Here is a 15,399-nt window from a genome sequence, read left to right as displayed (position 1 = left end):
TATTTACTGTGTGTAACTCCAACTCAGGGCATCCAACACCCTCTTCTGGCCTCTATGGGTAGTAGGTACACGCAGGGTGCTCACACATACAATCAAACAATCATATGCATGAAAAAAAAAACCTAAAAATATCTTAGCTACTTCTTACCCTTATCTGACTTCCTCTTTTTAAAGTTGGGTCTGCGAATGAATCCGTGACAATGTGGTTGGCTGGCGCATATCATCATCAATCGGATCCCCTCCAACCAGAAAACCAAGAGTCCGTGGAGACCGGCAGGTGAGAATGTCCATTCATACCACAATGTTCACTTTCATCCACTTGTTTTAATGAATGCTCTCCACCGAGCTAAATATGCCAAGGGTAATAAAGAACTGTAGCCCCTTCAGGTAATTCCACCTTCAGTTATAAAACACAGAAAACAGGAGCCCAGAATGAGAGGCTCCCCCCCTGGAGCGAGGCAGCCCCTAATGAATGGCCTCTCCAGCTGGAGCTCCCCATATACAGCCTTTACAGCCCCTGCATGCGCAGGACTTACAAGTCATTAAAAAGCCACTTTGAAAACACAATAAAGACCTTCTTCTCCGCTGCAGTGCCCTTCCTTCCCCCACATAAAAACCTAAGGCCAGGCCTTCAGCAGCAGGACATTTACTGCCAGCCCCAGACAGTTTCAGAAGGGCAATGAACAGGGTGGGGCGCGAGGAAATGAGGTGCAGCAAAAGAGGGGATGTTGATTCTCTTTCTGTCTCCCTTTTACTTTTTCAAAGAAACCCCTGCTACTGTGGTTTGAAGTATTGGCCCCCCCTGTCCACTGGGGATGGGGTAGGGTGTCAGAGGGAGGGGAAGCTCCATATGCTGAGATTTTATTTTTGTCCCTCATGATTTCTAAGCAAGAGAACACCTTGGTCAGTCAGATTCCACAGAAGATACGGCTGAAGTCTCACTCTCTCCACTGCAACTGGAAAGAATGTTTTCACCAGGTGTCATGCGTCCATCTTCAAGAAAAGATGATGGAACTGAGCATGACCTGTACATTATGAATAAATCTCTACAGTGCAAAGCAAAAGACACGAAGGCAGAAGATGGGGAAATTCTCACTGTAACTATACCCAATCATAAATAGCCATCTCAAAATCTTATTTACTATTTTTTCCTACTTTTCTATGAATACAAACTTTGCCCCCCCCACAATCAATCACTCGATTCCATAGGCTTCCTTTAAAACACTTACATAAAAAGCAACTGCAAGAAACTAAGAAATTACAGAAGGTGTGAATTATTTTTATTATCCATTAAAATATGTGCAGCTTAATAAAAGAAACACAATTATAAATACCATGTGGATAATGATATACCCAGACTCTCACCTTTCTCGACTACTGTTCATAACAGTCGGCAGCAAGAGCAGATGCTTGTCAGTCAGCAAGGCCCAAGCGTCAGCATGCAGCATCAGAAACTCTACACCAGGAACTGCTTGCCTTGAAGCAGGGGCTCTCAACTCTCCCAATAGTGGGATCCTTTGATACATTTCCTCACGTTGTGGTGACTCCAAATCATAAAATTATTTTCACTGCTATAATTTTTGCTACTATTATGAATCATAATGTAAATAGTTTTGGAAATAGGTTTGTCAAAGGGGCTGTGACCCACAGGTTGAGAAGCACAGTCTAATACAAGTGGCCCAAGGTTCCTGGGTGTAAAGTAGTCTCAATCCAGCATCCCCTTAGCAAGTTTCCTCTATTTGCCTGCTCTCTCTGAGTCAGGACTCTTCTTTCCACTCCCTCCTCCTCCTATCCAAATTCCTCTGCAGGGAAGGTTATTGATGAACTTTGGTGTGATAAACTTCAGTTTCTTTGAAAATGAAAATTTATCTAGAGGATCACAAACATTCAGAAAGAACTCCCTTGGTTATGTTAATGGAACTCGAGGATGAATCATTTCTGGATATGTCTCTTTTACCATGAAAGGGAGGGAAGGCAGAAGGAAGAGTCCCATGTCCGACCTACTGCATTGCTAGGTGGAATAATCTCTTTGATCACATTTAATACAAAGCTAAAAGATCTTGTGAAATCGGGTCTTAATTTTTGTATAAAACCACACTTTGAGCCCTATTTTTCCCAGGACCATGCCATCGCAGGACTATGCCAAGACAAAATGGCACATGGCAATATCCCCATCCCCACCATATAGAGCTACACTTCCGGAAAAGGGAGGGAGCTCTGCGGTCCCTTCTTGAGGACCAGAACATCTCTTTCAGGGCCAAGGTTGTGAAGCTTCTCAGAAGCCAGGTTACACACAGCAGTAGCGAGCATTTTGTTTTCCTGATTAGTGTGTTAACGGCTTTACTTGGACTGATTTAATTTTCATAACACTCCCACAGCACAGATCAGACAAGAACCTCTGAACATTACTGCCCAGAATCCTGATGGCACCAGGGACACAAACACGGGCTATCACCAACAGCTGGCAGGCTTCCCGTCACCTGTCTCTTCATGACCTTCCAACAAATACGAGGCCTCTGGAAAACGTGCAGCAAAACTGTGGGCACTCAGCTGGTTTCCCTTTTCTCATATACAAAATACACATGCAAATCTGGCCAAAAGGGCCCGTACGAATCAACAAGTTAGGTTCCCCAATGCTTCCTGATATAACTGATTCTGACATGTTTTTCTGCACTCACACACACATTAGCCAGGAATGATAACTGTAATTCCAGCACTTAGGATGCCAAAACAGAAGGATAGTTGTGAGTTTGAAGCCAGCTGGGACTAAATAGTGAGTTCCAGACAAGCTTGGGCCATGGAATGAGAACCTACCTCAAACAAACAAACAACAACTCCAGTCTTGGCTATGGAAGAGCTTCTTTAGAATACTGTTCCCTTGAACTGTCAAAGTCTATCCCGAATGAAGACAGGTCTGATGGCACACACCTTTAATTCCAGCACTTGGGAGGCTGAGGCAGGTGGATCTCTGGGTTCAAGGCCAGGCTAGTTCCAGGCTACAGGAAGGGCTACACAGAGAACCCCTATTTCAAACAACAACAAGAAGACTACACAGAGACAAGATGTCCTTACAAACATATCAGATGTATAATTGCTCCCCCCAGCCTTCTGCTGGCTGCTGTTGTATGTGTGCTGTATAAATTATATACATGTTCAGATATGTTGGTGGATATATGTGGGAACAAGAGGCCAACACTGGGTGTCTTCCTCACTCTCCACTTTTGAAATAAATTTTTAAAAATTAAAATATAATTACATCGTGTTCTCCTTCCCCTTTTCTACCTCCAACCCCTCCCTTATTCCCCTTGCTCTCTCCTGAAATCATAGCCTCCTTTTCTTTACTTCTTATGCCTTACACACACACACACACACACACACACACACCTAAATATATAACTTGTTCAGTTTGTGTTGTTTTCAGGGCTGGCCACTTGGTATTTATCGAATAATCAATTAGGCTTTTCCCCGAGGAAGATGATTTCTCCCTCTCTCAGCATTCCTTAGTTACCTGCAGTTCTTTGTCTAGGAGCAGGGCCCCATGAGATTCTCCATTTCCGTATTTTCAGGTTGATTGGTAGTACACTTTTTCAGGTCTTATTTACGCCGCCGCCCCCCCCCCCCCGCCCCATAGGACCCCTTATTGAACATAGAGCTCACCTCTGGCTACACTGGCCGGTCAGCAAACTCTGGGGATCCATTTGTCTTACACCTAACCCTAGATGGGTGATAGATGTGTCCTGCCACACCTAGATTTTTATATAGGCACTACAGATAAAACACACTGGTGTAGCAAGCCCTTTTAAGACTGACCCTCTCCTTAGACTATTCTGTAGCTTTCTTAATTCTGAAACTCTTCTCATACATACATCTTTATTCATTTCCAGAGTCCATGATCTCTACCTGCTCTATTTAAGCTTACTTACTACCCCATTCCCACAAATGAACATAATCGAATCCTAAAACTTGAAAGGACCCGGGAAAAACCAGGTCATCGGATCACAGCCATACTCAGAGGCCAACAAGTTCACCCCCCTCCCTGAGACAATGGGAGCTATGCTCCTAAAGCTGAGAGTGATCCTGGATGCTCGGGGAAGCATTCCAGCTCCTGTGGTACTGCCCTGAACACGGGTGACATGGCAATAGGGGACAATCTACATGGCTATCTAAACCACTGGAGAAGCTGAATTCTAGTTCTCTCCGCACCCTTTGCTAAGGGCAAAGTCTCCTGAATCCATGGCTTAAAGAATTGGACCAACAGCAACAAAATAAAAGCATTTAGTACCAAAAGATGTATAAGGAAAGCCTAGTTGTTGAGTTTTATACCTAAACAACACTCAAAAGCTTTTGATGCTTTGTCTGCCATGCTACACACAGCACATGGCTGACATTTCTTTTGTGATCACTGGTCTTACGTCCCCAATAATTGTAAAAACTTACTATCCACTGTAAGTAATTAACAGTTCTAACTCTTGGCTTTCAAAGACCTTTCAGGGGATCCATTTGGATGAACATACCAAGCTGAATAAGACTTTCATTAAAAGAAAGGCACGTTTTATAAAACATGCCTAAAGAGGAAAGAACAAGGAACGAATAAAAGAACAGACTGAAATTTCCAGATGAGGAGGAAGCCCATGTGTGACAAGTTCATGCAAAAGATCCACAGTGCCTTACAACTGCCGTGTGGTCTCGTAACAAATCAACAAACATCCTAGAAAGGGGCCTTTGAAAATTCTGATCATTGAAGAAACACATTCTTTCTAAAATAGAATCTCCATAAACCATCACTTATGCATACTAATGACAATGCATTCTGGTTCTTCAAACGCTGCCGATGACACGCTAAGTGGATCCCATAGTTTACCAGTGACTCACAGCCCAACTCAGAGCTTTCTTTCTAGAAAAGTCATAACATTTCAGAACACAGAGAGAGTTGCCAAACTCGAATCCTGACAGATTAATCACACGCTGAGAGCATTTCAGGGTGATCTGAAACAAACGCTAAATACACATAAAAGTAGTATATACATTACGAATAAGTCTCAAGCTAAGAGGGAGGTTTGGAGCAAACAAGGACAAAAAAATACTTGGGTGAGTGGAATAACTCCTTCTACCTATTTTCACTTCACAAGCTGTGAGTATTTAATCCTTCCCTAGCGCTGCACAAACCACTCGGTCCGCAGCATTTTGAGTGACACAAGCTTCTAATCTGATCTTTAATAAGAAGTTGGGACCAGCCCTACAGAATATGAGGAGAAGGTATCTCTGAACCAGTGAGAACTGGAACCGGCACCCTGTCCTGATTCTAGCTGGCTTGTGATATAGAACAGGGCAAATCCAAGTCAGATGGGAAAGGCCTCCTATCCTTCACCGGTATTTAAGTAAGGGACATCCACAGTAAACATCATAGGACAGAAAGAAAGGTGCTCTAAAGTAGTCAGTGACCCTTCTTGACCTTGATCTAGCATCCTGACAGTCAAAGAAGGAAGGATGCCTGGAAGAGGATGGAACCTCATAGCAAGCAATACTTAGTCTTGAAAACAGAAACAAATGCCTTCCAACAGCCCTATCACTAGATGTGCAAGATTTCTTATGCAGGTAAGAGGCTGAAACAGATAACTACCAAATCCCTGCCGGCCAACTCTGCAAATCTGTAATTATAAGCTCACATCACAATATCAAACAACTGGGGTATTAGATGGTGAGATGCCTTCTCAGGCATTCAGAAGATAATCCTGCCCACCGGCAAACACGCAGCAGACTATGCATTACCTCTTTCCCAGTCAGAGGCTACCCCGTGAAGAAAAAGACAGCTTGATTTTCAAACTGAAAATAGCTTTACAGGTACGTATGGATATCAACATTTCAATATGCATAGTATGCAGGTACAACAAAACTTCCTTTAACTCTGTTAAAAATACTAGCACTAGGGTCTGGCTTAGGAAGAGTGTGCTTGCTTGACAGGCAAGGCCTTGGTTCAGTCCCTAGCACCACACAGAAAAACAGCAAACTGTAACCAATTCTCCATTTATTTTTTAAAAATATTTAAAAATTACTTTATATTAATGACCACAAGTGGTACCGTGCTTCTTAGGTTTCTCTCTGAACTTGTTTTTCCATTCCCTTCACGCTTGAATGCTTGGACACAATTTAAGTCAGCAACCAGCACAGAGCGCGACAACAAAGCTTGCAAGGCACTGAATCTTTATGTTGCCGTTCAAATAACCTTTACTGCATTGTGGGATATATCTTTCCCTAACAACTGCGATTACAGTCTAAAGACCTCCACAGATTCCTCAAGGATTGCATTTCCTTCTTCCCATTAGTTAAGGAAATTCACTTTTAGGCTACACCCCTTCCTCTTTCCTGCAGGGACAGCGTCCATGGTCTCTCATTTCACACCATGAAGCTGTCTGAAATAAAACCCAAGACTTGCTGAAGGGAAGGAGGGGGGCCCACGGCTACTCACGTCAGATTTTGAGGACATATTCTCCTCCACGTCTGAGTCGTTGGGATCCACAATATCGTCAAAGGGCGGCAACGTCGACCTCTTCTTCTCCGACGTCTCACTCTCAACTTTGACCTTCCCCATCTTGACATGAGATTTATCTTTTATCTGTTTTTTGTCAGCAGAACAAGTGAGTATCAGTGGTGGTGCACTAGAAAAACTTTTAAATAAAGCCTCTGAACTGCTCTTTTTCCTCTTTTTGGCTGAGAGTTCTTCAGAATCAGAAATGGGGGGCCTTTTACTGGGAGCCTTCTTATCCTGCTGCCCACTGGTGATGGTGAGTAAGTTACTGTCTGCTTTTGGCTCTTTTGACATGGGTTTAGGTTCCTTGAAGGCCATCTTAGGAACTATTTTTTCTTCTTTCAGTGGTTTGTTTTCTTTGGGTTTCTTGGAGGAGTCTTTGGAAGATTTGTTGTGATCCCTGGAAGGTTCTTTGAAGGCACTTTTATGTTCTCTGGAGTCTTTAGAAGGTTTTTCCTTGTGCTCCTTCATTAATTTGTGAGGCTTTGAAAAACTGGTACTACTGCTGCTGCTGCTGCTGCTGCTACTGCTGCTGCTGCTGCTACTGCTGCTACTGCTGCTGCTGCTGCTGCTACTGCTGCTGCTGCTGCTGCTACTACTACTACTGCTGCTGCTGCTGCTGCTGCTGGTATGAATGCTCCTGTTAGGGTCCTGCAAAAAGGAGAAGAGAATCAAACTCTCAAAACAAAATAGTAATGAAGAACCTAAAGCATTGGTTCTCAACCTTTCTAATGCTGTGACTCTTTAATGCAGTTCCTCATGTTGTGGTGACCCCCAACCATAAAATTATTTCATTGCTACTACATAACTGTAATTTTGCTACTGTTACGAATCACAATGCAAATATCTTATATGCACGTTATCTGATATTTAATCTCCAAAGGGGTCTCGATCCATAGATTAAGAACCCTTGGCCTAAAGTCAACTTCTGTGAACTCCAGCTATACAAAATATCTGTCTTTTGCTTTTAAGCCACCCCTAAAATACCCAATATTTTAACTGCAGTTTAACAGGGAAACATATATAAGAGAGTTATTATGATCAGAGAATTTCATAGGACAAGCTATCTCTTCAACCATGGAAAGGCAAATTTTATAATCAACAAATGCTAACAATATGCTTGTTCTAGAAGACATAAGAGTGGCGCACGGCCCCACTAATAACAGTTACGGCATACCTATCTATGGTCGATGGGCACGGAAAGCACCACCTCCAAAGTACGTAGCAACTACAAGAAGGGGGGCTACTGAGTTCTGCTGAGAGCATGGGGGAAAAATACATCCTAATTCTAAAGAAACCGACAGAGGAACCAGTAGCATAAGCGGGCTACTGCTATCAGAAACAGAAGAACGGGAGGTAGCACTAATTGACCAGAATGAAAACTCAAAGAAGGAGCAACACAGACTGCATCTGAATAGCAGCACCTAGGTACAGCACAAGATTGTGACAGAAGCAGAAAACCAGTCCAGGCAACACAATGAAGCCAGGTTACATGAGATCCTAAACATCTATGCCAACCATACGGTCACAAAAAGAAAGAATTCTCAGTGTAAGCTAAAAGGTTTTTAAGGCAAATTTTTTATCAATTGAAGAATATCTTTCTCTCACTAAGGACAAGAGGGGAAAAGAAGAAAGCAAGGGAACACATCAAAGACCTCACCAATCAATGGACAGGATCTTAGGCAATTACTGTTGAACAATCCTGAGAAGGAGGTAACTATTCATATTTTATTTTAAATGTGACTCCATTTCTTACTCATCACAATACCTCAAAACATAAAACATGTAACCTGAGCTGGAAAGATGGTTCTGAAGTTGGGAGCACTAGCTGTTCTTCCAGAGGACCTGGGTTCAATTCCCAGCATTCACAAGGTGGCCCACAACCTCCAGCCCCAGAAGATCTGGTGCCCTCTTCTGGCCTCCACAGACACTGCATGCACATGGTACAAAGTCATACACATAAAGGAAAAACAGCCCCACACAAAAATAAGTAAATTTTAAAATAGATACTCCCAAACACACACATATCTACATAAAATCTCTACATAATCTATTTAGGAACAAAATCTAAGTCTATACTTACCATATTTGTGAGTCTTTACTATTAATAGCAAAAATAAATAATAGGAGATCCTGGGCATGCAAAAATCCACATCAATACTATAAGAATAGTTCTTTCATGCTCCCTTCAACCTCCTAATGGAACCGAAGATAAATTCCATTCAGATTCTCCATCTTGAGGTTCATTCTCCTTCACGTCTAATGCACTCACTTAAGCCCAGCGCTGTATAACCCATCTGATACACCTTAACCGTCTGGCACGACACAACAAAGCGGATGTATGCAGAGCCTCTCAGCCAAAGGAGCAATCTCCTATTTACTGCACCCATAGGAGGGAGGGGTGGGAATCTATGTTCACTGATACACATCAGAAAGCGATACCCTACGTGAAGGTCACTGTTCTATGACAATGGGAATATGTATTTTTGTTTCCTAGAAAAATCATCTGTCCTCTATGTATAGCAAAATAGCTCAAATTATTCCTTTTCTGAAAAGAGCATTTGGTTTTAAAATTACAGAATGGATAGAGTTACCAAGCAAAGACTTGCTTTCATGCTTTGAAGTGGCTAGGTAGCTCTTTACAAAGCATTTTAATATGAGACTTTAAAACATGCTACTAAATATAGCATGTTCAATATTACTGAACTACATTATTTAATAAATTCTATTACAGGACATTTCCTGGCATGTTCAGCAATACTATGAATAATTAAAATAACATATAACGGACAAACTAAATTAAGGAAGAACATTTTCAAATCTAATATCCTTGAGATTTTTTTTTTAATTGGTTTGTTGACTCACTGAATTTTGGCAATTTGAAATCAGTTTGCTAATTATGCCTATACCCAAGCATTGCTGCTAAACATTTGATCTATATGGAGCATTACACATATTTTAATAAATAACTTCCTACACGATCAACATACTTCTAATGTTACACATTAAAAACCAATAAACATCAGGAAGTGGGGGACGTCTAAAGTGAAACTTAAATTATTAATAATATCTGTAGAATAAACAGGAATTCTTAATAAAGGACACAGTGGTGGGTCAGAGAGCTGGCTCAGCAGGCAAAGGTGCTTGCTGTCAAGCCTAATAACTTGCATTTGTTCCCAGGACCAGCGTGGTGGAAGGACCAAAACACACACATACCAGCTGCCCTCTGACCTCCACAGGTGGCCCACATGTTTATATGCACACATGCATGCACATGTGAGCACATACACACAAAATAAATGTAACTCAAATTCATAAACAAAGTATTCAGTGATACTAGATACAAGTTTTTATGTTGTAGATCATTTGTGTTTTTGTCTTAACCACATGAGTGTATATATAAGAAACCCAGAAATGTATTTTTTATAAAGTGAGCTATTCAATGCTCTCTTTATCTATTCAAACAAGCTCCACTATCCTCCCTTTATCATCACCTCACAAAGCTTTCTTGGGTGCAGGAGAGTTACTAATCTTAGCACTCAGGAGGGAGGGACAGACACACCTCTGAGAGTTCAAAGCCAGCCTAGTCTTCTTCCATACTGCAAGTTCAAGGCCAGCCAGGGCTGCATAGTGAAACCCTGTCTGGAAAACAAATAAGGACTGGAAAGGTGGCTTTGTGCTTAAAAGCAGTAGCAGCTCTTGAAGAAGACTAGAGATTGACACCCAGCACCCACGTGACAGCTCACAAGCATTCCTAACTCCAGTTCTTTGGTATCTTACACCCACCCTGCATGTTCATGGTGTGCATACATACATGCCTTCAAAACACTCAAACATACAAAATAAGTAAATATAAAAAATTAAATCAAATATTTCTAAAAAGCTTTCTTTGAGCAAAAAGTCAAATATCAGACAAATACTTTCCATAAGAACATCCATGGCAAAATTCAGAAAGTAACGAAAGTATAGAGGGTTTCTGCCACACACAGAGGAACATTTCCTTTAGCTGGGGCTGGTAGCAGACAGCTTAAAGACATGTCACCAGACTCTACACTCCTATACATAAAAAATGGTAGCTTAGACACATTTGCATCCAACTGCCACTGACACAGAATAAAAGCTGATCTAACTCATATATATTGAATCTAGTCAGTGGGTTTTTAAGAACTGTTTCTAAATCATTAACCTCAACATTAAATGCTACTGAAGAGCGCCGACTAATTACCATTCTATGTGAAGCTTACACGTGCTGCATAATTCAAATCTCTTTGCCTAAAGATGAATCGGAGCGACTGAATATCGAGTAATGCACAGAGAAGACATGTGCATAATTCAAATCTCAAATATGAAAAGTAAATGACTATTTAAACATAAATATACATGCATAAACTTTGCAACCTGTAATGCTGAGGCATACAACTTTCATCCATGCAATTTTATTGAATGCTTCTTTGTCTTCATTTTCTGGAGCAGAATGGTCTCTTTGGTGTCTAATTCTGTCTAATTGGACTTGTCCATAACTCTAGCAGATAGCCGAAGGAAAAGAGAGGTTGTAGGAACTGAACTTTCTAACTATGTGTGGCTTTCAATTTCCTTGTCTTCGCCATGTTGACGACTCCATGCTGATGCTTCACTTCCTGTTTCCTCCCTCTAGCTCTCCTCTGTCTTGTTCTAACTGCTCTGCTACATTGTGGAAGATTTTCAGATTAATGGAACTTGAATCAGACAAATTAATGAACACAAATTTTTTGCTAACAAAAACCAATAAAATTTTCCGGAGGAGTTTATTTGTCCAAACATCTAACCAGGATAATTCGTACAACCTGCAGTGTGTACTTCAAGAGATTGTGTATAGGAAGGAATAATATTAAAAATAAGCTTCCAAATAGATCACAAATAATGATGAGGATACCATTTGAGAATATGAATAAAATATAAAAATTGAGGATCCTGTAGAAGAGGGGAAAGGGGCCTAGAATTTGATCTACTTCCTGGTTTTGATTTAAAATGCAACCAACTCAACTCAATTCTCTTTTATTGAGCCAGTCAATTCTAGAGGCAGAAGGCAGGTGAGCTGGCCATAGGTTTGTGGGACTCTTGTGAGAAAGGGCTAGTATAGGATCTCATTGGCTCCAAATTAGGACCACAGGAGTTTATCATTCAAATGACTGCACAGCCCCAGAGTATCCCATAGGATGGGGAGTCCACTCTACTCCTGAGGCTACGCAATGCAAGGAGACAAAAAGAAAAGCAAAGACATGTATAACTATATAGAGAAGAAACTGTAAACATGCTTGCTGGTGCATTGGGGGCTGAAGAGCCTGAACCTCTCATCACTTACATGAGCCCCAATGCATACAGAAGAAGTAGGGAAGACCTAATAGACTTCTGGAGAAGACATACGAAGTATTGGCATTAAAACCATGATTAAATTAAAGAGAATAAAGTGTAATAAAATGGTAATTCCTAAATTTTTTAAAGTTCGGTGAACAATAAAAATTAAAATTATCAAGCTAGGTAATTCACTAGGGCAAGGAGAGAAACACAGCAATCAGTGGCAGGAAAGGAGTCAGAAGAAACCACAGAGTAAAGGCACAGAAGTGAATGATGGGAAATGAAAGGACTCAAGAATAGAGGGAGGCAAACTAGCAAGGCACAAGAGAAGTTCTAAAAGAGTCTAAAGGACAAAATGGGGGGCTGTGAAAGTGGTGTGGAAAAAAAAATGTCTAAGAACTAAAGGAAAGAGGGAACTGTCAGCGCCCAGGGGGAAGTAGTGATAAAAGACACATATGCACATGTGTTAACTAAAGTTCCTAAACATCAAGGGTTTGGAGTGGAGGAAGCTGAGTGGTTAGGAGGCTGGAATGTCCTTCCACAAGACCTGAGTTTGATTTCCAATATCCACATGAGGTGGCTCACGCTACCTTTTAACTCCAGGAGAGCTGATGCCCTTGTCTGGCCTCCATAGCCAACTGCACTCACATGCATACAGGTGTGCAGAATATTAAAAAAAACATATTAGAAAATCTTAAGAATTAAAGGGCTGACCGATTACCAATGATAATTAGTAACTTCAAAGTAGAAAGAATCTACTGAAATTAGAATTCTCATTTGTAACACAGAGATCTAATACACGGGGCATAAAAATGCCTGTGGGGAAAAAAGAAACAAATAACCAACAACAGTATCCACCCCTTATCAATCTTAGCTTGTACTGAAGTTTAAGTATATTACACTTTCCCCTAAACATACTTACCTGTGATACAATTAGTTTATAAATTATCTACAGTAGAGAACAGTAGCCATTAATTATAAGATTGTAATAGATATTAAAATAAATTAAAATTTTTATTAATTTCTGGAAATTTCCATCTAATAGTTTTGCACCTTGGTTCACTGCAGGAAACTGAAACCACAGAGAGTAAAATTGTGCTAATAGGAGACAGTTATATAACTCAAACATAACACACAAGGCAGTGTCAACGAAGAATCTGCCAATGTGTAATGATTTAAAGAACACACGGTCCACTGCCCCATCCATTAGGACAAGACATTCTAGTCAAAAAAACCACATCAGAGAACAGATCCTCTACACAAGTGAAGATGGCAAGAGGCAAACAGAGAGAATGCAATGGGCTTTGCAATCGACACAGAACTAAATCTAAATAGACAACGAACTGTACGAATATATGGGTTCTTGACACAGCAGAGGCATAGCAGAAACCCAGACCTACACAAGTGCATCATCCACACAGAAATGTGTGAATGGCAGGGAGTGATGGGACGGAAAAGAAAGTAAACTTTCTCATTATACAGTGTAAGAAAACTTTATAGGAAGGTTCTACGGTGATACTTAAGATATTCATTAGTCTGACTACAGGGCAAGACCAGTTCGGGCACCCTCTCCTCTACTGCTAAGGGTCTTAGCTAGGATCATCCTTGTAGATTTCTGGGAATTTCTCTAGAGCCAGGTTTCTTGCTAACCCCATAATGGCTCCCTCAATCAAGATATCTCTCTCCTTGTTCTCATCTCTCCCCATCCTCTTTCTCAACTATCCCATTCCCTCAAGTTCTCCTTGCTCCTCCCCTTCTCACCTCCTCTTGTCCTTCCACACTCCCTTCTCCTCCTAACCCCCATGCTCCCAATTTTGTAAGCAATCTTGTCTATTTTGACTTTCAAGGTAGATCTATATATGTTTTTCTTAGGATTCACCTTATTACTTAGCTTTTCTAGGATCATGAACTATAGGCTCAATATCCTTTGTTTATCACTAGTATCCACTTATGAATGAGTACACACCATGTTCATCTTTTTGGGTCTGGGTAACCTCACTCAGGATAGTGTTTTCTAGTTCCATTGATTTACATGCAAAAATTCATTGTTTTTTTACTGCTGAGTAATACTCTAATACTCTAATGTGTAAATGTGCCACATTTTCTTTATCCATTCTTTGGTTGAGGGACATCTAGGTTGTTTCCAGGTGCTGGCTATTATAAATAATGCTGCTATGAACACAGTTGAGCATATGTCTTTGTAGTATGATTGAGCATCTTTTGGGTATATGCCCAAGAGTGGTATTGCTGGATCATGAGGCAGGTTGATTCCCAGCCTGTGTCGACGCAGTGGACTGAGCTCTTAAAGTCCAGCTGAAGAGTGGGAGGAGTGAGAATATGTGCAAAATGGTCAAGACCACAAAGGGGTCACCCACTGAAACAGCTTACCTGAGCCAATGGGAGTTCCCAACACTAGCCAGACTAGTAAGGAACAAGCATAAGACAAAACAAATCCCTCCGAATGTGGTTTACTGTTACAAGGCTGAGGCAAACTGAGGGAGCACTGGCAGTGGCACCAGGATTTATCCCTACTGATTGTACCTATTCTCTTTGGATGGATACCTTGCTCAGTCGAGATATAGTAGGGAGGGCCTTGGACCTTCCCTAAAGCAATGTGCCTTACCCTCTCTGTGGAGTGGGCGAGGGGTGGGATGAGAGGTAAGTGGAGAGAATGGGAGGAGGGGAGGGAGTGGGAACTTGGATTACGTATGTATAATGAAAAAAGATAGATTGTTTCTTCTTTAAAAAATAAATACAAAAAAATTTTATAATAAGGAATTGGAAAAAAACATTGCCAATAATGACAGAAGAATAACAGAAAGTGAGAACTGGTTATCAGTTTAAAATATAAGCAGAATTAAGGGAAAAAATATTAGCAAGTATAAACAATGCACAAAGAGACACTTGGAATCAAAATCAAAGTGCTGAATTACCTCTCCCGCTGACATCGTGCTAGACAAGAGCTAAGATCACACATAGACTGTGAGAAATCCGTAACATCACTTGATTGCAAAATAAAAAAATTAAAACAACTGGGTGAGCCATAAAATATCAGCTCAGCACACCTAAAAGAAAGCACCAGGCTATGTTAATATCAGGCAATGTGGAACTGAGTATGGTGAGGTAGAAAATATGTAAACAGCTAGTGAAACTAATTTAAACACTGAGACTAACAAGAGTCAACAAGGTTCAAAATTTAGCATTTCCCAGTGGGTGGGAGGGGGCCTAAAAGAACACGCCAGGCATGGAAGAGAGACGGCATTTAAGAATAGCAACTGGAATCTTTCCTTCAGCCACTATCTGAGTGGCCAAAGTAAAAAAAGAACATGAAAGGTAGGCTGTCATGAGGAGTGCTGGCCTTGACGGTTCAATAGTGATCTCATTTTCAAGTTTAAACTCAACCCAGAAAGTTAGGGCGAACTCTACTAAATATCACAGAAAACAAAGAAATTCAGGCAACTAGCCGTTTCTAAATTGGACCAGGAAAGAGAGCAGGCAGCGTTGCATTATGCCTAAAACCCCTCAATTTGTCTGCATCT

At 41.0% G+C, this 15,399-nt stretch overlaps 1 protein-coding gene across 2 annotated transcripts in view; it reads right to left on the bottom strand.

Annotated features, from left to right (window-relative positions):
• Positions 1–15,399, bottom strand: part of Mllt3 (MLLT3 super elongation complex subunit) — a 265,674-nt gene that overhangs the window by 57,620 nt on the left and 192,655 nt on the right. For both annotated transcript variants that reach the window (XM_087904864.1, XM_085686236.2), the window contains exon 5: positions 6,467–7,177. In XM_087904864.1, the coding sequence (XP_087760990.1) occupies positions 6,467–7,177 (711 nt within the window). The remainder of the gene's footprint in view (positions 1–6,466; positions 7,178–15,399) is intronic.

Source organism: Myodes glareolus, chromosome 3, assembly GCF_982192425.1.
Source record: "Myodes glareolus chromosome 3, mMyoGla1.1, whole genome shotgun sequence".
Classification (NCBI taxonomy): Eukaryota; Metazoa; Chordata; class Mammalia; order Rodentia; family Cricetidae; genus Myodes; species Myodes glareolus.
The sequence above is the reverse complement of the archived record's forward strand: the minus strand, read 5'-3'. Positions and strand labels throughout refer to the sequence as shown.